The sequence below is a fragment of the Pipra filicauda genome, unplaced genomic scaffold (genome assembly GCF_003945595.2).
Source record: "Pipra filicauda isolate LSUMZ 115617 unplaced genomic scaffold, ASM394559v2 scaffold143_size2779998_pilon, whole genome shotgun sequence".
Classification (NCBI taxonomy): domain Eukaryota; kingdom Metazoa; phylum Chordata; class Aves; order Passeriformes; family Pipridae; genus Pipra; species Pipra filicauda.
This window is the reverse complement of record NW_024103918.1, coordinates 558,664-582,193: the sequence shown is the minus strand read 5'-3', so window position 1 is coordinate 582,193 and position 23,530 is coordinate 558,664. Positions and strand designations below refer to the sequence as shown.

The following is a 23,530-nucleotide window of genomic DNA, read 5'->3' as shown; positions in this document are numbered from 1 at the left end:
GCAGAGGAGCAGATGAGAGGGTGGGAAAGATAGAAGAGCTGACAACCATGTTTGGAAACCCCACTTTTAGTTTCAGCTCAGCATCCCCTGTATTTTGAACTCAGAAAAAGCTGCGCAATCCTAACCCAAACTCCTTTCCACACACGGAACTAAAACTCATGGAAGGTTATCAGGTTCTCAGTACCATAGACAATTCCTCCACACACAACAGCTGCAGCAGCAGAGGCAATATCCTGGGTGAGTGCACCCACAGTAGCATCTGATAATGGATTTGGGGAAGGAGGCAGAAGGTCAGAGCAGATGGCAAGTACCACTGTGAGTTCTGCTGCAACATATATCAATAAATACATTGAGTCTTCATATTCCAGTGAATGAAAGGAGAGCTCCCATTAATATAAAAGGGAAGTCTAACCCTATGTATGCTTTTTAAACATCTTCTCACATCAGATTATCTGACAGAAGGGGCAAGTGTGAAAAGAGAGCCTGAAAAGCTATCAACAGAACAAATATCACACAGATCAGAGCTAATGAGCACTGATACTTCCCTCTTTTGCCTTCATAAAAGGGAATAGCAGAAAAGGAAGAAATGAGAGAAACACAGGAGAAGGTTAGAAAGGACAATCTAGTATAGAAACCACAGTACTGAGAATTCTTAATTAAAAGAACGTACCATCTGTTTGTAGGGTTTCTGCTCTGAACCTGTTTTGGCCTGTCTGGCTTTATCAATATCTTCAGCTGTTAATCCACCAACAGAGGAATGGTCTTGGTGAAAAGCCCTATTTTGTCCAAAGGGAGCAGCAAAAGGATTTCCAGGGTCCCTAATGCCTCCAAATAACCTTGCATCCATTTTGGGAGGGAAAGGCTTCTGACCCACGCCAGAATCTCCAGTCATATCAACACTTCTAAAAGGTCCATTTGTTGTGTAAGAGTAAGCAGGGCCTTCACTGCTGTGTTCATGAGATTTGCCAGGGGCAGTGGAGAAGTCCATTGGAGCATCTGATGGTTCTCGGGCTGAGAAGTCATAGTCTTTCCCAAAATCCTCACTGAGATCAGTAAAGTTCTCCTGCTGTTTGCCTAGCTCCTGCAAACAATAACAGAATTACTTTCAGAAAAGAACTTAAAACATGCTCCCTACCATCCATGAATCTCAGAGATGGGCATGCAACTATGCTGTCATGTCTCCACAATGATTTGTAGAGACACTGGCACTGCAGATATTCACAGTAAGAGACAAGAAAAAGGAGACACCAAGGACCCCTGGAATCTCTGGCAGTCTTTTAAATCCACTGATGGGACAAATTCGTTAACAGCTTCTCAAATACCCATAACTAGAGATGATTTATTCTATATACACTGAAGGGTCACTAAATGTGCAGTTCACTGGAAGCAATACACTGCTCAGTAACAATAGGTGATGGGAGCTGCAATATCACATAAAATGTACTTAGGAGGGATAACAAAAAACTAAACCTTGTAACATTCAGTTCTTTCCTCTACCATGTTCCCTCCTCCCATTCTGTCCCCCGAGTCAAGCAACATCAGCACTTTCAAGCCCAAAGCCACCCAAAGCAGAACCAGATACCTACTTACAGGCAGAGTAAGTTCATGGCCATGATACAACCAACTGCAAAATACATTTCATTATTCAACCACTAAACTATGGCAGGGCTTGCTGTCATCCCAAAATAAATAAAATTTCGTGCCTGAAGCAAGGATAACAGCATCAGGCACAGCAACACTCAAAGCAAGCTTCTCCTGACAATTTTCTCTCTTCTCTCCTGACCTGCAAAAGCTGCCCCATTAAGTCCAGATATTTCTCACCATTTTTCAATATAAAAAAAAATAAATAAAGTCAGCAACAGAGCATTATCTCCTGTTTACTTATTACTTGACATATTCCAGTTACCCATCTCAGCAGTGGCAATACCATGGAATAACTGATGACTATTACAACCAGTCAACAGGAGTTTAAATCCTGCTGTGGTCAGGCCAGCAGGCAGCATATTTCAGGCTCTTTCCTAAATACTAATTAAATTTCCCTTCCCTGGAGAAAAAAAACAGAGCATGGTCTTTCCTGTTATTCAGCAGGTCTCATGCTATTTTGAACTTCAACATCACAGCAGCAGGGAGAGGAAAAATATGTTTACAGATGAGGACTGTGGCCACAGTACTGACCAATGATTTCAAGCAAGAAGGCCTCTCTACTTCCATACTTACATTTTTAATGTCAGTAAGCTAAAACCCTGTCACCTAATGTAAAAGCTTTCCTCTCTTCAAAACAGAAAATGTTGTACCTTTAGATTTCTTACCAAGCCCTGCTTTGGCAACAGCTTCTCTCGCAACTCACTTACAGAACACAGGGCTGCAGGGTACTGCAGGTGTGCTCATGGGGCCTCACTTTTGCAGAGAAACATGCACAGAAACAGAAGAACATCATCTCTCTCTCGGGTGCAAAAGGACAATGGCAAGACAAAGCACTATGTCCATAAATAAACACACAAGTTAGTTCTGCTGCAAGCTTAAACAGAACCAGGAAAATACAGGCCTAGATTCTAGGACTGAAGCTATAGATTTGCCATGATAGTCTAAGGTCTTTGCATTAAAAAAAACATCAAAACCTCATTCATTAGTTTCTGCTTCAAAAAAGATGATCTGAGCTACACTATTTTTTTAAAGGATGATAAAGGATGATCATTTTTAATAAAGAGGAGTTCCTCAGACAAGCCCCATGTTTTTCAGAGATGGCAACACAGCAAATGTGAAGCTCTTATAAATCTACCCCTATCTCTGCTGACAGAAGCTGCTGATTATAGGGGGAAAAAAAAAAATGTTCCTCATTTGAAAATCAGTTCTGAAAATCCAGCCTGGGCTGTAAGTGATGAACATGCAAACACCTGACCCTGAGCCATCCTGAAAAACATCACCAATTCTGCCAAGAAAGCAAGCAGCACTGAGATAAATCCAATGCACTATAAAAGAGCTCATTCATTTATTCAAGGAGTAGTAATCAATGCCTGAAGTTTAAAGGAGACTTTAAATAACAAAGCTGCTCGCCAATCTTAGCAAGAACTTGATCTTTGACAAGATGAGGTGAACAGAGCATTTTTCATTTTCAGCATGTCTTAAACACTCAGTAATGGAAACAGAAACACTCTGCAGTAACATTTCTCTCCCATTCCTGTCCAAGCACCTACGGCACACCACAGATCCCAAAGAATTCCCAGAGTATTGCAACATTTGTATTACCGATCCAGTACTTGAGAGCTATTTTTGTTCATGATCCAAGTTCCTAGTCACTTACACAACAAAACCAAAAAAGTACCGAAGTAAAAGCAAACTATCAGATTAGACTGTGCACAAAGAGCTTTGCTTACCTGCATTTTCCCCAGGGCAGAACTGAACTGTTCCTCAGCAGTGGCCTGGAGATTCCTTGCAATGGTAACTGCATCGCCCCCAAGGAGCACCTGCCGAAGCTGTCCTGCTTGGGTTTCTAGGATTGCTTTACTGAGCTTTGTCAGGCCTCTCATGACCATGAGGGCATCACCCGCCATGACTGACGTCTTTCCGTGCTGAAAGATAAAGAAGGAGAAGGGGCAGGGGAGGCAAAGTGTCAAGGAACAAGTTTGTAATGAGTTTCAAGTCACCTAAGAGCCAGCAGCATATTCTCAACATCTCTCTTTCTACTTTGGCAACCTGCCCCCATGGGAATCTGTCTGCAGCTTGGATAGGACACAGGCCAGGCTGAATGACAGCAAGTTAGCTGACCTCACCGGGCAAAGAGAGAACTGCCCTTGTGGGTGTTCATGAGTTAGGATAACTTTCCAGCACTCCACACAAATATCCAAGTTACTACTGACCAGGGAAAGCAAAGATAGGTAAATGCCAGTAAACACTGCAAAGATGGTCTTGATTCTTTCAAGATGTCTGAACAGGATTAAAAACATTAGCATTTGACCTCTAATTACTATGAGTCCCTGCAACATGTTCTTGGAGCCTCACAGTGCTGACAAAGCACTGTCACATTCCATTTCTGCCCTAGACCTATGCCTCCTCCTCCAGCCAAATTTCTTCACTCCCACACCAATGGTTAAGCATTGTCTGTCCTCCAAAGGTAGTCTGCTTAATCCCCAACATACTCTGCTATTTTTAACTGGAAACTTAAGCGTGCTCAGAAGATCTACCTACCACAGCATTTGCAAAGTGCTGAATTTCTTAGTCCCCCTTCTTTTTCAGGGGGCATTCCAGTTCAGACTCTTAACAGCCTGTTCCGTTTCAATGTCTTTAAATACAAACTTGACACTGTAGAATGCACAACAGAGTGTGTCTGAGAACAGTAATTTCCATCCATTTCTTTGCCTCAGCCTGGAACCAAGCTCAGGCTCAGAACACCAGCTCCACCAAACCACTGTGGTTCATGTAAAAGAAAACCAGGAGTGGCCAAGGTGTAAAACCCATTTTGCAAGGGAGACTTTCACCTGCTCATTTCACTCATCTTCTACATCTTTAAAGCACAGCCAGGGTCACAGTTCCAGGGCTGGCTCAGTTGCATATCCTCCCATCTTTACTGACACAGAAGACACAGCAGTTGGCACAAGATGCTGACTAAGGCTCAACCTTGCCCATACAGCATTCTCTATATTGATTTGGAGAAATTCTGACTGCAGTAGGTACCAAGTACTAGTCTAAGGCCCCATATTTAAGTTATTTCTAGGTAGGTACACAGGTATCAATTCATTTTTAGAAGGTAACCTGTCAACATGCACATATGCACTTCAACTATAAACATTAATACACTGGCATGGTACAAGTGATCCTGAGTCAACAGTACACATGGCATTATGCTCAGCTCCAGAGCACAAGCAACTAGATCCAGTTACCTTCTTGGGAAACACAAAGCCTGATAACAGCAGACAGGCTTGTGAGACAGTCATGCAGGAGAAGAATGGACTGCTAAAGCTAAATTTCTGGCTAAGTACACAATTTTGCTGCAATCACACAGGAGACGCATGGATTACTAGAGCTGAATTTCAGAGACACATTATTATGCAAATGCGGGATAAAGCCCAGTTACTGGAATATTTGTTCAACAACTGTTAATCAGTGATCAAAATCAGGGACAACCACTGCATCCAGGGAGTGCTGCACATTACATGCTTTAGATACGGTGTTAGAAAGACAGTCAGGTGCTTACAATGAATCTCAGCTTAATGGGTTAGCTGTAAAAATAAAAATCAAGCCCACACAGGTTATTATTCTGTGGTTCTCTTTACAAAATCTACCTGTGCACTCGCTCCAGACCTGTAAGAAGTGTTACTCCTGAATCTCTCCAGAGTTTAATCACTAGCATTGGTTTTAACGTTGTATAATGCACTTTTAAACTCAAAAGCTGCCTGTCAGGTAAGGAAGTGTACTCTGTCAACAGGAAGTGTTTTTTACCCCCACATCTTCACACTGGAAATTTCCACATGGATCTCACTCAAAGCATCTGCAGGCGGTCCTTGCAATTCAGAGCCAGGCAAAGAAACCAGCCAAGAACCCAGTACTGTCCTGGCTGAAATGAGACCATTCAAAGGTTGCCACTGCTAAGAAATAAGTGCTTTTGTGGCTGTAAGTATTAGCAGCACAGGAAAGCTTGAATGCAAAAAGCTCATTCTCTCCCTCCCTCACAAAAAGGGCAACAAAAGTAATGCAATATAGATCAGTGTACACTCAGACAACACACACAAAAACATCCCCTTTTAATATGGATTCTTTCTAATCAACAATACTAAAACCATATCCTCCTTTCACCCACAAACAGCTGAAGATGTAGTCATGAAGTGACACGATATGTTAAATGTGAGTTTTTTAAAAAAATACATCTTCCAACAAACTTTCAGGGAAGCTAATGCAACCACAAGTGAAAAACATACATTGCATAATGTGCATTCAACCCCCCATTGCTAAATATATCAACAGCAAGGAGGACCCTGTACAGATTTGGCTACAAGACACTGTACTGGGCACACTGCAGTCCCATTTCCCAGGCACAGCAGTTATAACCACCTAGGTACTATCCAAGTGATTTGTCAGCTCAGAAGCATCAGCAACATGCTCCTACGTGGCACTGCCAAAGGACAGGCTATTCTAACAGGATATTTATCCCAGCACCTTACTGAAACCCAGGCCTCCGTGGAGGAAACACAAGCTTACAGGCAACCAACTTGTTTTCAGTGATCTCCAGATCCTCAGGGGGCAGCTCACAGACCCAAATGGAAATCACAGTATAAGCACAAAGGCAAGGCACGGCTCAAAGAGGACTTCAAAGGTCAAATCCAAGGACAGCCACCAACAAATAAAGGCTGAAATAGAAGAACATATTTTCAGAAGCAAGACCCTACTCCTGGTTTTGAACAGAATTGTGTCTGTAAGCCATCTCCTTCCATTCCTTTTGAATACCAAGTCCTCACCTTTAACAAAGCATGGTCAGGAAAAAGCAGCAGAAAAAAACAACTGTACCACAATGATTAATCCTTCAGCAACAGGTATCAGGAGCAAGAAAACATTCAGGTACAGTCTACAGCCATCATCAAGCAATATGAAAGTGGGAGCTAAGAAGTGCAATGAACACTGAACTGATACTAGATGCATTTTCCTCAAGTGGAAAAAATCCCAGGTTATCTAGTTCTGTAGACCCTACATTTAGCAGGACATGTTGGTTAGTTATCATAACCAAAAGGAGAAAGCATGAAAGAAAATATACGCTAGATAATCAAGAAGGTAAAAGACACAAAAAATAACTAAGAATTAGAAAAATTACCTTTTTTCTTCAATGAAAAAGCAATAAGCACAAGCAAGGCCAAGAGACATAAAAACTGAGACAGAGGAAGCACACACTTTCAAGAAGGCTGATACCATCCCAACACTACACTTGTGTTAATACCCAGTGCAGACAGCAGGAAAGGGATTTTTCCCCCCCTGAGGCAAGTTCTATTCATACCCCTACTAAATCAATAAATAAACAGTGTAAGTAAACTCTGTCAGAAACAGATTTAGTGAGTGGTTTCAAATGGAATTAGTGCAAATGTACAAAGTCTGTAACACACTTGACCTGTCCCGAGGGTTCACTATCCAGTGCTACCAAAGTAGGTCACTAGGGCCAGGGATTACAGACAAGTCAGCTGTGTCTATGTAAGCTGTCAAGAGTGCCCCTAACCCGGACTGAAGAGGGTTGACAAGTGTTCATCGTGAGCCACTTTACAAAAATAGGCAGGGTCACCAGTTTTGGCTAAGTAAGCTTCTCATAGTTGAATGAACCCCTGGAAAACACCTTCTAGCGCGAGCAGGCTCGAGCCAAGCCATCCTTAGACACGGGGCACGGTCCACGCGGCAGCAGAGGGGCTTGTACAGGTTACAAGCCACACCGGTAGGTAAACCATCTCCTGACGACAAGCCACAATCCTCTATAGCGACTAGCTGCAGTGTATTCTTTCCCTTCTTCAACATGCCCGATTACCAAACTTAAGGCTTAAGAAAGTGTAACAAGACACTCAGTGTATCAGAGGCCAATAACAGAAACAGAAAGCTTCACAACAGGCAACAGATGAAATCATATATTTGTCCTGCTTTAAAAACATTCCTCCATTCATTTCTTTTCCACATGCTAACATGCTCCTACAGACAGAGACCTGCAGCTCCCCTACTGTTGAGTAATTAAAAAAAACCAACCAAACAAACAAACAAAACCAATCAAACAAAACCCCAGCAGTTTTACCCTGAAGTATTTCTCCTTCAGGTCTGTAGAAGTTTTAGTTGCCTCCTTTATCTTCAACTTTATTTTAAATAAATTAAACAAAAATGAATAATATTAGGCTGGACAGGTAGTAAGGCAGATAATTAAATATCACGCTTCAGGAAGAAGAAACAGCCTCTATACCTCCCCCCTGCTGCTATCCTTTATTCAATCACTGTTATCTTAGTTGTATCTAAACAAGGACTATAACCTTGGCATCAGTGTTATAACCACCCACACCATCAGAACAAGTGTGGCAACAGTATACTGAAATAAAACTAACAAGCACCACAAAAAAGATACAGAAGACCAGGTACTCAGCACATTGTTCCATGGCCATTAACCAACAGTAGACTAAGTTAAAAATAAGTATTATTCATTAAGCTGCTCCGTAACTGTTCTTCCACAGATTTTTTCCATTTCTTTTTATGTGTGTTGCCATATCAACCCTTTCATGTGATCCTTTCACTTATGGCCTTTTTCAGTTCCATCACACACCTCCCCACCAGTTCCTTTGATAGCAGATTTCCAGGTCCCTGCCTAGACGTATTTTCATTAGCTGGATTCCTTGGGTTGCAGCTGACCCAAATTTTAACCATGCAGGGCACAAAACCTGCATTTTAAAAGGAGGAAGTTGCCATCATCCTTTAAATTGAACTGAAAATCTACCTTGCTTATCCTTCATTCTTCCCCCTTCCCATAGCTCCTACACACTGCAGCTGCAAAAGAAATTAATTTAAAGATCTAACCCACAACAGAACCAAGGACCCCTATATTTGAGTCCTGGTCCATGGCTTGCACTCCAGCCTCTCTAAACTGAATTCATCAAGTATCTGAAAGCTGCTTTAAAACCACCCTTGCCCAAAGCAGTTTGCCAATGCCATTTAAAACAAACACCTTTGAAGGGCAGGCGGAACTGCTTTGCTCTCTAATCGCTACAATAGCAGAACACGCACTGATAGAAGTGGGCTGCTTGGCACACAAATGCATCTTTCCAACAAAATTCAGAAGGCTTAGCAGTCATTTCTGGCAAATGACAACAAGTTCAAAACCCAATTTTCCCCCATAAATGGCCTGACACACAACGTAAGAGTGAAAAGAATGCCTGGACACTTTAAAAGTAAGCACAGTCTGCTTTATTTTAGGCACAGATATATCCAGGCAAAGTGAATGCTCTGGACAAACAGCTCTATTTACTTCTTTCTGGACAATGTCCGGAGACGTGCAAAAGCATAGTCATAGCCCACATGCCTGGAATTAACAGAGTATCTTTCTTCCCTGGCCACAGATCTAGAAATAATTCACCCACAATTAAGATTCCAGTGAGAGAGCGCATTACAGGCCTCATTACAGGTCCTTCTGATACATCTTGACACAATACACTAATAAGATTCTGCCCTGGGTGCATATTTCCCCTTACACTGAGGTAGATCCAACTCAGTTGCTGTGATTTTAAGGCTGCCGCTCGCTCACTTTTCCCTGAGACCGTGGCCTGTGCCTGCTCCTGTATTTCCAGCTGGTGGACCAAGAAAGTTCCCTTTACGTCATTTGCAAGGCAAAAAGGCTTGGACCATTGGGGTAATATTTCAATCTGGAGCTGTATTTATACTCAACATGTAATCTTTGTATTACTTATGTTACCAAGAGGAAGGGAGAAAGAACAAGAGGACCAAAAAAAAGGGGATTTTTTTCTGTTTATGCAGTGGACAGTGCTTAGGAGTGCATTGCACTGCACCCTCTACATAGTTCAAAAGCTGCAGGCACAAGCATGACTTTACTCACATAAATAACTCCAATAAATTCTATGATTAAAGTTACTTCTCATGTATGTAGACAGTTCAGCCAACAACAAGGACAACAGAACATTAAAATCAAAATGGAACATGACCTCAAAGCATACAGATTAATATGATATTCCAGCAGATGCAATATCTGAAGCATGTACTTAAGAAAAAGAACTACTACAAGCTGAATCTACACCTTTATTTGAGTTTATGGCAAGTTTACACAAAAGCACACTTCATTAGTTCCAAGTCATCCCTCTGTCAGTGTTAACATACAACATCACTTTAAAAGACAAATCCCCCACATCTATGTGGAACAACTCCACCCAGCAGTATTTATAAGAAGGTTACACTAAAGCTCTGCCCTGATTAAATCCAAACACTGTGCTTCAAACAAAAACTGAACATTACAAATGCCTCCCCACCTAGGTCTGTGGAGCAGCTCTATCCTCTCACAGTCACTTGACCAGTTAGAGTAGAAGAGACCACCAAAGGTCAGCCTCCTCTGATGCACCGGGAGCCAGTCCCCGCCTGATGCACAGCTCCACAGTGTTAAACTCTGCACAGGAAACAACAGAGTTCTCCACTGGTCTCATACTCTGAACTAAAATATAAACTATAAATCAAGAAGATTATCAATTTGTAGCTAATTTTTCTTGGCATACACTGTTATTTTGCAATTGTTTTTATTGGAAGTTCTGACCTTCTGAAAGCATAACAACTCCAATTTAGGAATTGGAAATGGATAAAGTGCTATGCCTCACAAACAAGTGCAAATTCCTTTAGACTCAAATACACCACTAGTTACAGTAAAATTCTTGAGAAAAACAGCACCTCTTCCATTTAAACACACATCACTTCACTCATAGACCTCAAAAAGCTAATGAAAGGGGACTGATATCACAGTTCTCTACGTTAGAGGGAAGAGAGCAAGTGATCTACCTGAAGTTACGCCACATGTCAGGGATGGGGTTGGGAACAGAATCACAGTGCTCTCCAGGGTACACTGCCTATCCCTATGTGTCCTCTAAATATCCATCCCTACGGAGTAAAGAGAAACAAGGATTTACAGCTGGTTTTCTGATCACCTTAATGGTATATTTGTTAACAGTCACCTCTAAATGATTAAATGCCACACCAGCAGCAGTTTCTAGTCAGCAACTTTCTACTTGTAAGCTTCTGGAAAATTAGACACACCCTGTAACTGTGCTGTACATCTGCCTTCCCCAGGTGTGATTATCCTTTGTGTACACAGGACAGACCCTCGCACACTATGTCCCACGTCACTACATCACGAAGTCAGTAAGTGGTACCCTCGCAGGTCTCCAGGTGGCAAACACACCCCCTCTGCTCACACAGTGAGCGTGACCCTTTCCGTCACCACCATGAGCAGCAGGTCAAACACCACAGCCTCCCACTACTGATCCTGCAGGCGTTCATGTCTGTATGCTTCATGGCTTCCAACCTTGCCCTGGAAGCTAGGGTTAAGTTCCACTTTAGCAACTTACAACACATCCTAGTCTATTCATAGCCCCCGAACATACCAGCACCCTAGCTACGGGAGCTTTCTTTTTTCCTGGCTGTGCCAAAACCTCCCTGTAAGAAGAGGAAAAATAGGATGCAAGAAGAGGACCATAGGCAAAAAAAGATTACTTCAAGAAGACATAAATTGATCTCTGTGCTGAAGGGGAACATGGTCTATCAGAATCTACAGCTCCTGCATTACAGCTCTGTCACAGACAAGTTCTTTCTGTCAGCTCCTACTTACCACACATAGGTACTTCTGACACTAGGATAAGTAAGAGCAATGAGCTCTATCTGTCTTAGAACTAAACCCAACCTGCAGGATGTCATACCTAATACTGATTCTGTAATCCACAATTGTTGATGCTCTCTATGTATAGGTTTTATGAAATCACATTCTACATAACATAAACATATTGCCTTTCCAAACTGGAAAAGCCAAAGCTTTTTGCAACTTATACAGGTGCTTTTGAAAATCCCCAAATTCCCAGAGTGAATTCTCAATGGCCGTGCTCCACAAAGCTTTGCTATGCAATGTAAAATTGTAGGCTTACCAATTTCAGAAGAGTTCTCTAAAGGAAACACTAAATCCACTTGCAGCTTACTGCCCTAGTCCCAACTATTCTCTTGATGAGCACTTTGATCATGATGAGGATCTAATACTCCCAAGTGGCACAATGCAGAGAGCAGGAGAGCTGTGACATTTCAGAACACTACCTCAAGCCCTTTTACAGTACATTTGTTCAGCACATCTAGAAAAAACCAAGATGTGCAATTGGTTAAAAATGAGGCATGAACAGCAATGAAACAAATATTTAATCTACACTGAAAACCATGACTAAGTGCAGAGGCAAAACAGACACAGAGAACTTTGTAAGTGGAAGTTACCACTTCCACAACACGAAACAGCTCTAGGACCATACAGACCACAAGCAGATCATCTTTCCCGGCGTCTCTACATACAGAATCTACACAGGCTTTAAGAAAAAGACATAGCCTTATGCAATTTCCTGAAAAAAGATCTATTTTTTTAACTCTGTATATGCATGCAGACTTGTTTAAGCAGACATATGAACTTGTAAAGTTTCTAAAAGCCAGTTCCACAGATCGACAGCTAAGTTTTTCAGAGCAAGAAAGATCATTTTCTATGCTGCATGAAGCACATAGAACATTTCAGATACTGAGTAGCTTCATTTAGCTCTACACCTCTACTGACTGACAAAACACAAAAGCCATTAAAATAAAGTGCAGAAACACAACTGTGCAAAGAAAGGGCAAAACTTGTGCATCCTGTTATTTCTTGGTCTTTGTCACCAGCTTAGATTGGTTTAATTTTGCCATCTTCTGTAAGGGGGGAGGGGGAAGGGAAAGGAGTAAAGTAGGTGGCATCTAAAAAATTGAGAAGCTAAAGATAAAAAATTTAATATAAAGATAGACACGTGCCTATAAAATCAACTTTCATTGCTGAGTGGGAAAGCAGACAGTGATTGAACCCACACCCTCAAAATACGTGCTTTACTATCAGCTTGCATTTAACTTCACATGCAAATAACTTATTTTCTTCTTCTGGTCCTAAAGGAAAGCAGGCACTTGGAGCACGGGAAGCACTTGAAGCACTTCTATAAAACAAACTGAAAGAGAAGATACTCTATTCCAGAATATTCAGCTCCATAAGCTAAAAAGCCTCCTCTTCCAGAATTCTTACTTAAGCAGTTTTAGAGGGACAAAACCAGATCTACATACATACAGGAGATATGGTTCCTAAATACTGCTTCAGGATCACTACCTCCATCATAAGCTGAACTGTTCACCCCCATCAGTATAGAGAAATTAAAGGTAAAAGAGAAATGCTTATTCGTGCATCAAGCCAAGTCCTGAGATGCATTTAGCAAGGCTACATGGATCAATTTATACCACACACACTGACACAAAGGACAAAAGACCATGAGAGACAGGCAATACCTAGGATCTTTGTTAAAAAACTGAAGAAAAAACACACAGAGAAGAAAACCAAACCAATCTTTACCTACAAAAAACTTTGTAAGTAATCAACCAGTTTTAATTTAAAAATTAAGAAGCAGGAATTCAGCTGCTGCTTCTTGTCTCACTCAGTTTCCAGAAAAATAATACAGCCTGACAAACAGGGTGTGAAACAACAGACCACCACTTGCCTTTAAAAGGACTACTGGAGGACTAGAAGCCAAAAAAAGTTCTGTTCTTGCTGCATGGATGCAATGAGCTATTATTAACTTGTGTTAACTATCACAAATGAATTAACCAGAGCTGCATTGCACAGCACAGAATTCTCCTTGGCAGCAGTGAAACAAGGTGATCAACAGTCAGATGGTAAACATGTGAAGGAATTCTCCACATCTGGCCTTTTCTTCTACTGATCACACGATTATTAAAAGGGAAACACTGTCAAAGCACAGCAGGTCATTTTTTTCCTCATCTTGAGTAACACTGGACAACATAAAACTGTTTATTCTAAGCATATCTTATTCAAGGTTACCAAGGTCATTGCTAATTAAGAGCAATGAAAAAACACTTACAAAATACAAAACTAAGTCTCCTGGTCTAAGAGCAAACAGGTTCTTGCTGGCTCTTGCTGCAGTTCACGTGAACTGCAGCTAAACTCCTTCTGATAACATATGAAAGTTCTGACTGCATGGCAGAGAAATACAAAACCACCAATATTCTCTTAAACACCAATCTGCATTCAGCCTGTAACACAGAAGAATTTCTTAATCCCTTCAGAAGTATTCTACTGAGCAACAATTGACTTTGGCCACTATCCTTCTGCACTGAGTGCTAAGAATTATTTTGCATATGCTCAATGAATACACTCCATTTAAAAACACCAACTCAGAAAAAAAAGCTCAGAAATTGTTAGGTTAATTCTTTTTAGGAAAACAATACTTTCAGTTATTGAAAGAAAAGCTTTCATATTTTTCTTTCCCTAAACACCACATAATTAAAAAATCTGCTTCATTTTTATTGCAAGTTGCTTTCTAACTTCTTTATTTTTCATAACACTGACCACAAAGATTGGATTTTCATTGCACGGGGGGAATACAGAGAAGCTCCCCACTTATGTTTCTGCTTGGTGGAGCATGACCGTGTTGGGCTATCAGAAATAGTGTTTTTACTTAAGATACATTCCTGCAGAAATCAGAATGGTCAGCAACCATGAAAACAACATTATACAAGCCAAACTTCTGGTATTTTAGTTATTTATAGGTAGTTTCTTCGGCGTCTGTTTAAAATTAAGTATCCCCCCATCAATTCCTGTTCACTTGATACAAAAGACCCTACAAGCCTGTAAAAAGTGAGATTATTCCTCACACACCCTACCAGAGCCACGGGTCTCACCGGGTTTTTTTGCCCCACATTTCAGCCACAAGCAAAGCTTAAGACAGCCAACAGCTTGATTTTACGTCCATCTTCAACCAGACGCACAGATCGGCCCCAGAAGTGAGCAGGACAGAGAACAGTGAGGCTCTAACCCGGAACAGCCTGGAAAGCAGCACAGCACCAGGCTCTGCGCTTCCTCCTGTCACGTCCCTGCAAGGTGCATTCCCTACGGAGCGGAATTCCACCTTTTGCCCCGAGCAATTTTGGGCCGCGCTCCCCGCTCACCTGCCCGTTCGAGCAGCCCCGCCGTCCCCGCTGCGCCGCCGAGCGCAGCGCTCCCCGCGGGGCGGGAGGCGGGACCCAGCGGCCCCGCTCTCACCCCGGGCGGACACGCCGCGGCGGCCAAGGGCACGGGAAGGGAAGGCCGCGGCACCGGGACCCCCCGCCCGGGCGCAGCCCCGCCGCCGCCGCCATCTCCCGCCGGACCCCGCACACGTCCCCGCGCCGGGCAACAGCACCGCTGCCGAGCGACCCCCGGCCCGAGGGCCCGCGCCGGGCACGGGCGCCCTGGCCGCGGCAGCGCCGCCGCCATCATCCGCATCCCTTCCCGCACCCCTTCCCGCACCGCACCGCCACATCGCAGCGGGGGAGCTCGCGGGGCCAGGGGCACGGGCACCGGCACTGGCACTACCGGGTTCTCCGCTGCCCCATCCCGCTCGGCTGCCCCATCCCCCTCCGCCGCCCCCTCCCTTCCGCCGCCGCGGCCGCTTCCCATACCGCGGCCCGGCACAGCCCAGCGGCCACCGCCTCGCCCGGTCTCGGCTCGGCTTCGCCCCGCTCCGCTCCGCTCCGCACGCGCCGCCCGGGCCCGCGCGCCTGTTTACCCCGCCACCGCCCCCGGCCACGGCCTGGCCGCGCGCCCCGCCTCCGCCGCGCTCCCATTGGCGGAGCCCGTGCGGCCCGCGCCCCAGCCAATAGGAGGCGGGCCCGGGCGGGGCTCCGACCAATGCGGGGCGGGTCCGGCGCGGCGCGCGCGGCGGCTGCAGGGGGACGTGAGGCCCGTGAGGTCCGTGAGGCGGCGGCGGGCGGGGGCAGCGGGGGCGATGCGTGAGGAGCGTGTGCTGCGAGCGGGGCGGTGGCGGCAGGGGGCCGGCTCCCCCCGGGCGGCGGCTCTGGCGGCGAGGGGGGACCGCCCCGGTGACGGGGACAGTCGGAGATGGAGGTGTCTCGCCGCGGTCCCGGCTGGCGGCGAGGGGGAGGGTGGTCCCGCGGCGGGGAAGGACGGGGTGGGCAGCGGTCGCACCCCGCGCGTTAGGTGGGCCCGGGGAACAGCGGCTGTCGCTGCTCGGGCGGTCCCGCCGGTCTCTCTGTGTGTGCATGAGGAGATGGGCTGGAGCGCCGCGCCCGGCAGACTCCAGGGAGAGGCCAAGCGACGGGAGCAACTCCGTTTCCACGTCGGGGAAACCTTTGTTGGTGGGTGCCTGCGTGGGTTTTTCAAAGCATCGGCTTAAAACCGCGGTTGATGCGTTGGGAACTGCTCATGATGTTGGGAAATGCTCGTAATACACACTGGAAATAAAAGCTTCGCGTTGTTTCCCACAGGTCGCTCCCGTCTCGCAGAGGCTGCAAGGGGCGCACGGTCGCAGCCAGCGCTGTGCCTGTCTGGATGCTCCGGTAAGCGCCTGCCTCTGTCAGCAACTTTCCCGTCTGAAAAACAACAATGCATTCTTTATGGTGCATTTGCCACATGGCTGCGTCAGTGCAGAAGTACATTTGGATGAGGTTTGGAGATTAAATCATTCGTTTCTTCCTCAACCAAACAGGATTCATAATTCTCCTCTCATTGTAGCATAACTTCCAGGAATCACCAACACACAGCCCCGAGCTTTAATTTCAGCACTGTCGGTTGCTCGCTTTGGCCAACCTCTTCAGCTTACTAGTAGCTTGAACTGAGCAGTTAAATCCACATGGAAGGACCTGTATCTAAGTTAGTAGGAGTTGTGGATTTGTGAAGAAGCAAACTGGATAAATGGTCTGCTGGAAGTGTGTATAGGGTTTTAACCCTACAAAATCTCTTGGTGAATATTACTGCCAAGCTGTTAGTGCCAAACTTGCCTCCCTCTGATAATTATTATCTCCAGCTGCTTACATCAAAGTTTATTTGGCTGGTATTTATGAACACTCTAAATATTGTTCAAATAGTAAATATTACCTATATTTCTTCATTTTGGGGTGTTTTTTTTAAATAAAATATATGCTTCCCACCCAAGCCCCAATCAGCATCCCAGGTAGGCCATGGGGAGGTCTCTGCAAGGCACTGAACAGACAGCTGCAAATAAATTTGGACATTATCCAATTAGAAGCAAGCCTCAGTCAGGACTAGAAAGCCCTAGATTTGAACTTGAAAGATGAAAAAAAAAGGTCCCTGGGGAAGACACATTATTGAATTAAATGCTGTAGGCACGGGTTGTGTATAGACATGATATATCTGAAATGGAAAGACCAAATGTGACACTTCTGTCACGCTGATAAAGGGATGGAGACTCGATGTGTAGATGATGCAAAAACATGGCTGCAATAAAATACCAGCCTTGAAAAATTTTGTTCCAGAACAAATGCCTTGTTTTCTTAATTTCAATACTGACACTCCAGAAATGCACACGAATTAACTGTTCTATTTGTGGTTAATTTCATACTGTTTTCTCTAAAGAAACAATCATCTTTACCCTCATCTGAAAAAAGATAAGTTTCAGATGTCTTTTCTAATTACACACGTTTATCTATTCCTGTACTGAATTTGTGTGTCAGTACTAAGTTTCTGTGTAACATCACTTAGCTCAGCATTAATTGTGAAATATGTCTTACTCACTGTGCTGAGCACGGAGAACTGGAGGGTTCCTGCATGGGCATGCTGTCCTGGTTCGAGATGTAGGCAGAACAAGCACAGGATGAAGCTCTCCCCATCTTTCAAAGATGGGCCTGGCTGGTTCCCTTTATTCACACGTGGTAAACCATTGGGTATTTCTGCCACTGCTGTTCAATTTGTATCACACCTTCTGTTGCCAGGCTTTCTGCAGCCTTAAAGGACTTATTGAACTTGAGCTCAAGGGTAGCTCTTTCTATACTTAAGGAAGAGAGAAGTGTCTGTTTTCTCACCCAGTTTGGAGTGCAAAGAGGTAAGACTGAAAGCTGGACTGAAGCTGCTGGGAGCAGATGGTGTATATCCCTCTTTGTTACTTTTTAGTTCTTGAGGGGAATAGGGGCAGGGCACCCAGGATTCATAATCAAGAAGCCAGAGGCTGATTTTTGTGGGGATGGTTGCCTAACTTTGTCCACAGTCCTAAATAAAAAGTCAAACATGGTGTGTGTGAAGTGCTGAAGTTATTCCACAGCAGAAGCCGTGCAGGATCTTCCTGTAAACTGGAGAAAAATGGTAAAAGAGAAAAAATATTGTCAATATTTTATATGGTTTAGTGCTACCAATTATAAGATTTACAGCCTTAACCCTGGGAAAAAGAAGGGGCAGAGTGCTGTACTTGAAAAATAGACAAGGAAGTCATCCTTTTCTTCAGAAAGTGTATCAGTGCTTTATGTAACAGCCTCATCGTTGGCTGTTCCTGTGGGCTTTGAGGTGTTCAAGTTCAGGTTCCCTCTCTGCTTGTGAAGACTTACAGCATCCCACCTTCATATTGGGACACTAATCATAATGCGTGCTCTTGCCGTCTCTCCAGCCTTATTCATATTATTATTATTGTTCTTTATTTTTATGGTCTACACAATGGGAAAGCTCAGCAAGAGGAAATGAGAATGGAGTGCTCCTGCATCCCTTCCAAATCCAAGGCAAATATACAATCTGACCTTGTGCAAATTGTGCCTTGCTCAGAGGCAGGAGACATGGACATGAATCTTGTGGGGATCAGCCCAGGCAGCTCCATTCTGGTTTTGTGCCCTTCACCAAAGGACTGTAGGTAAAACAGCAGTGACACCTTCATGCATGCATTAAATCAACTCTGAGAGTTTGTGTAGGAGGTGGTCTGCCAAATGTGCTGTGCAAACACTTAACAGATAAAGCCCTTCCAAACAGAAGAGAGGGAAGAAACCTAGTCCCTATGGAGAGGCCTTTTTTACAAGGGCCTGTAGTGACAGGACAAGAGGGAATGGATTCAAACTAAGAGAGTAGGTTTAGATTAGATACTGGGAAAAAATTCTTTACTGTGAGGATGGTGGGGCACTGGCTCAGGTTGCCCAGAGCTGTGGATGCCTCATCCCTGGATGTGTTCAAAGCCAGGCTGGATGGAGCTCTGAGCAGCCTGGTCTAGTGGAAGGTGTCCCTGCCCGTGTCAGGTGGGGTGGAACTAATCAAACTTTAGGTCCCTTCCAACCCAAACTATTCTATGAGTCTATGAAAATTCTATGTAAATACCTAAACACTGGCATCCTTTGAAGCTTTAGTGACTCCAGTGTGATGTGACAGCAAATGAGGTTATTGCAGAAAAGTTTTTGTGTGAGTGTCTAAATCTCATGTAATCTTTGTGCTTTATACCTGCACTCTTTTGCAGATGTGTGCATTGCAGATCTGAATTTTCAGAGCAAGCCAGAGCAGTCCTGTGAAAAAGCAAGTTCCTAGACTTTGAAGAGTCTCTTGATTGCTAAAAGAACAAGAAGTGAACATAAATCAGCCACAACACATCTTTGGCAGTACAGCCATCATTTGCTTCTCACAGCCTGTTCAGTAGTGTTATTCAGTCAAATTTCAGCATACTCACTGTCTTATCCAGAAACATTTCTGTGAGTATTTCTAGCAAGAAATCTTACAGATTAGTTCAAATCTCCAGTGTCACCACCCCTTGGGGGTTACCACTTTTTTTTCTTAGCTTCAGGGGGAAAACCTGGTTCAAACCACTACAGAGGATTATATAACTTAATCTTTTATTAAATTATAATAAAATCATTACAAATTTGATTATAGTAATATGAATTACAATAAAGGTATAAATACTATAATGGTATATCTATCCTCACATATAAATATAATGGAAGTTATAATAAATTTAAATTATAACTAATAGTTATAATTTAACTAATGTGGGAGTCACACTGCCTCAGAGCCTTCTCCCTAGAGATGTTAAAATGGTTTGTTGAAGATTATTTAATTCTCCAAATATCCTAATTTTGCAAGTTAGAGAGAGGCTAGTACCTTACCCGAGGTCAGTGGGAAGGCTTGCTGTAGCAGTGGAAGTCCTGATTCCATAGCAAATGCTTTAGCTGTGCCATCATATCTCCATCTCATATTGCTTGTTGATATTTATGTAATGAAGGGCTTTATGGTGCAGTTTCACAAGGTGCATAAAGAGCTCTGCAGCAAGAAGGGCACTGGGAAGAGCATGTCCAGGGCTCTGGCTGTGAATTCCGGCAGGATCCCTGTCAGCCTTTGAGTGGGATTGCCTTCCTCCTGTTCACTGTCTTCTGAGAGGAGTCTGTTTGCTCACCAACTAGCAGCTCACCATTTATGGGTGCGAGGGAACACCCAAATAACCCTCTGCTAGTACTGATGTGACTGAAGAACCCAGTGAAAGCTGGCTTTCTTAAAGCCTTGTACAAAGTGGGACAAGTTCCCAGGGAGGAACATGGAGAGGAATGAGCCAGAATGGCTAAACTTCTGCAAACAAAAAAACAGTTAGAGAACCACAGCCTGGAAGGATCTTTGGGCCCTGCAGTAAGAAGGGCTCCATTGCAAAAGGAAATTAGTAGGCAGACTACTAACCTGCAGAAAAAAAGAGTTAATGGAGCCTCAATTAAGCAGCGATTGGTCATGTAATTAGGTTGACAAGTATCCAGGCTGTTCAGAGAACACTCAGAAATTCTTTTGCGTAGGACAGGCCCAAGCTGTTTCTCCAACCACAATATATATGGTTGAACTTGATGAACTTGGAGGTCTTTTCCAGCCTTAATGATTCTAGGATTCTGTAATGTACGTCACCATCCTTCTCCCATGTTCATACAGCTAACCACAAAGCAAAAGACGCTCTGGAAATATTTCCCTCAGTCTTTCTTCTCCAAGCAACTGCTAAGGCTTAGATAAGCTACCTCTTGAGTGGTTTTGCCTTGTGTTCACTCATCTTCTTCCGGATAATTTCTTCAGGGCAGATGGAATGTCTCTGACTACACAGATTTAGGGTGTTCCATCAACATCATAACATAGGTATGATGAACTGGAACAACTCAAGTGGAAGTCACTGGACAGGTGGCTTGGTTTTAGTAGTTAGCTTGTAGGTATTTCAAAACTTTGGCAGGTTCAGTGATGCTGTTTGTACCGTATGTTATTTATATGGCTTTATGGCCAAGGATGAGAGCAACAGCTTTCAGAGAGAAATGAGATCTCTCTGACTCAGACAGTGGTAGATGCACATCCAGTATTATCATAGGATCCAAATAATGGGCTATTTTTGTAATGCTTAAGACTGCTCTGATTTTTGAACTGTGTATTTTCATCCCAAAGCACTTAGGCATTCATGGCACTTGTTCTTCTTTTTTCTCTCTCCCCTCACTGCAAAGGGACAGAGACAAGGCTCCATTTCAGTTAGCATCTTATTTTCAAGATGATTTAATCCTGTCAGAAGGAGATGAATGTTTTCTGTCCAAGAGAAAGACACAGTGGAGGGAGCAGGACAGATATTTCTTAGAATCATAGAATATCCTGTGTTGGAAGGACAAGATCATTGAGTCCAGCTCCTGGCCCTGTACAGGACAGCCCCAACAATCACATCACATGCCTGAGACTGTTGTCCAAATGCCTCTTGAACTCTGGCAGACTTGGTGCTGTGACCACTTCCCTTGGGAGCCTGTTCCAGTGCCCAACCACCCTCTGGGTGAAGAACCTTTTCCTAGTATGTAACCTAAACCTCCCATGGCACAGCTGGTCACCAGAGAGAAATTTCACGATTTCTGCCCTAATTTTCCTTCTGGAGCTTTGAGTGAGCAGCCTTGCTCTGCACAGCTGGAAAGGGCAGGGAATGCCAGTGGGGCTGCTGGAGGGCTCTCAGACCCCTGGCTGGAAGGAGGTGAGCGGAGGTGGCTGTCAGGTTCTGTGGAAGGGAGACGGCTGCTGAAGGGCTGCCTTGTCCCTTAACTGAAAGAAAGGAGGGGGCAGAAGACACAAAAACCTTCCCTTTGCCCCCTGTGGTTTGCCTTGCCTCTCTGTGCACCGGATCACACCTCCCTCCTTTCCATGTCACCCAGAGAAGGGCTGCTTTGGGGAAGGAAGGATAAAGGCTGTCAAATCATGGAGGTGATTTATTATCTCCAGGGGTCCACGGGAAGGAGCCTGAGAGGCCCTTTGGTAGCATTTGTAGCAAAGCTTAGGAGTCGAGCATTTCTTTTCTCCTGCTGTTATCTATCCCAAACAGGCTGCAGCAGCTCTGGACAGGGTTTTTGTGGCTTGTGCTGTATTGCTCCAGGACATTGACTATACAGGACTGAACTCTAATAGGAGGTGGGAGCAGGCCCACCAGTGCTGGGGTTATCGCTAGTAATTATTTGGAGAAAAGATAACAAGTTTACTTTTGAGGCATTTTAGGTGGTACTCTCCTGGATTTCTGTTCTCAGGGATGTGAGGCAGATCACAGCCTTGTTATCTTTCATCAGGGTTTGCCCCTGGCCTCCACACACGTATACGCTCAGTGTGCTGAATAATGTGATTTTCTCTCCAGACAGGGAAAAAGGAGGATCGCAGTTAAGTTCACACAACCAGAAATTTGCATATAGGCACGTGGATTTTTTTCTCTCTTTAGATTACAAAAGAAAACAAAGCTAGGCGTTATTCTCTAGGTGAGGTGGTAACAAGCCACAACAAGCCCAAGCTACACCATGTTCATCACTGAGAGAACACTGCCAGGAAAGGCTGTGCAGCACACCACGCATACACCAGCCACCACGCCATGCTTGGCTGTGGCTCACACCACCCACCGTTCCCTCCAAACTTCACCACATGGGTGCCAAGTGGGCACCGGGTGCTTTGGAAAATTGGAGACAAGCCCGTGGGGGCAGAGTACATTAAGAGAAGGACAGTGCCAGGTGGAGAGGCTGCAGATAGAAGCACTAAATGGTAGAAAGGGATACCAGTCCTTGTCTTTGGATAGTGTGTGGGACAGTACAGGGCAAGGACAGGCACCTTTGACCCTACCACCTTACCAATTAATGTAGTAAAACATTCACAATATCCTGCCTGCTTGTTCAAATTCTGTTGCACAACAGTGCTTTTTATGGGTGTCAAACACAGCTATTTTGGATGAGACGAAGAGTGCAGCAGTCTGATTAGCAGCTGTGTGCCTCGAGAATATGGTATTGCTATTTCTCCCCAGATCCATGAGACTCAGTTAAACATTATTCAGTTTGTAATTCTTCTTTATCTCTGGGCTAGACAGATCAGTTGTTTCTGCTCATTGTGAATTGCATCTGCTTGCATAGTTTGGTGTTTTGCTCTCTCGAGCCCTTGTTTACATGTACCTCAATCTATCCTGCACACACAAGGTGGGAAGGCTCAGTTCTTTGTAGCTTCTAGCCAAGATTCACTTTACGGATTATAACTAGCAAAGCCATTCACCCCCTGGGCAACATGGCAACTTAATTTTGAAGCTAGGCAAACAGAAGCAAGTCCTTTGCTTGCATTTAGCCACTCTAAAGAGACTTTTGTGAAGGACAGAAAGGTTATCTGGAACAGTTTGGGCAGAATTGTTCTGAAAGGGAAGGCAGGTTGGAGCCAGAGAACATGGGAGAAACAGGGTTATTTCTGAAGACTTTACTGGAACTGAGAATTAACACTAGTCATCAGTTTATTCTGCTGGTTAATGGTAAAATGTGCTGCCAGACTCAGCCATTGCCTCCAGCTTTTGGCACAGTATTGCCATGTCTCACAGCTGGAGAGCAGTGAGCCACCTTGTCCCAGCCTGGAATCATCCCCAGAACACCATGTTTTCTTTCACTGTCCTGAAAGCCAGTACTTGTTCTGGCTTTCTGGCCTTTGCCTTGCTGTTTCAAAACACAGTAAGGTGTGGGAGGGAGACATGGAAAGCTGCAGGGTGTTTCTGAGTGCCCATGT

General features: G+C 44.2%; 1 protein-coding gene across 2 annotated transcripts in view; it reads right to left on the bottom strand.

Annotated features, from left to right (window-relative positions):
- COQ8A (coenzyme Q8A) overlaps positions 1 to 15,304 on the bottom strand; it is a 43,971-nt gene extending 28,667 nt beyond the window's left edge. Inside the window, exons 1-3 of one of the 2 annotated variants that reach the window (XM_027713005.2) lie at positions 15,211 to 15,304; positions 3,375 to 3,569; positions 671 to 1,081 (exon numbers count right to left, since the gene is read on the bottom strand). In XM_027713005.2, coding sequence (XP_027568806.1) covers positions 671 to 1,081; positions 3,375 to 3,551 — 588 coding nt within the window. In that variant the 5' untranslated portion in view covers positions 3,552 to 3,569; positions 15,211 to 15,304. Of the gene's footprint in view, positions 1 to 670; positions 1,082 to 3,374; positions 3,570 to 14,718; positions 14,861 to 15,210 lie in introns of those variants that run through there. The other variant, XM_027713006.2, reaches the window with a different exon arrangement.
- Between the last annotated feature and the right edge of the window lie 8,226 nt (positions 15,305 to 23,530).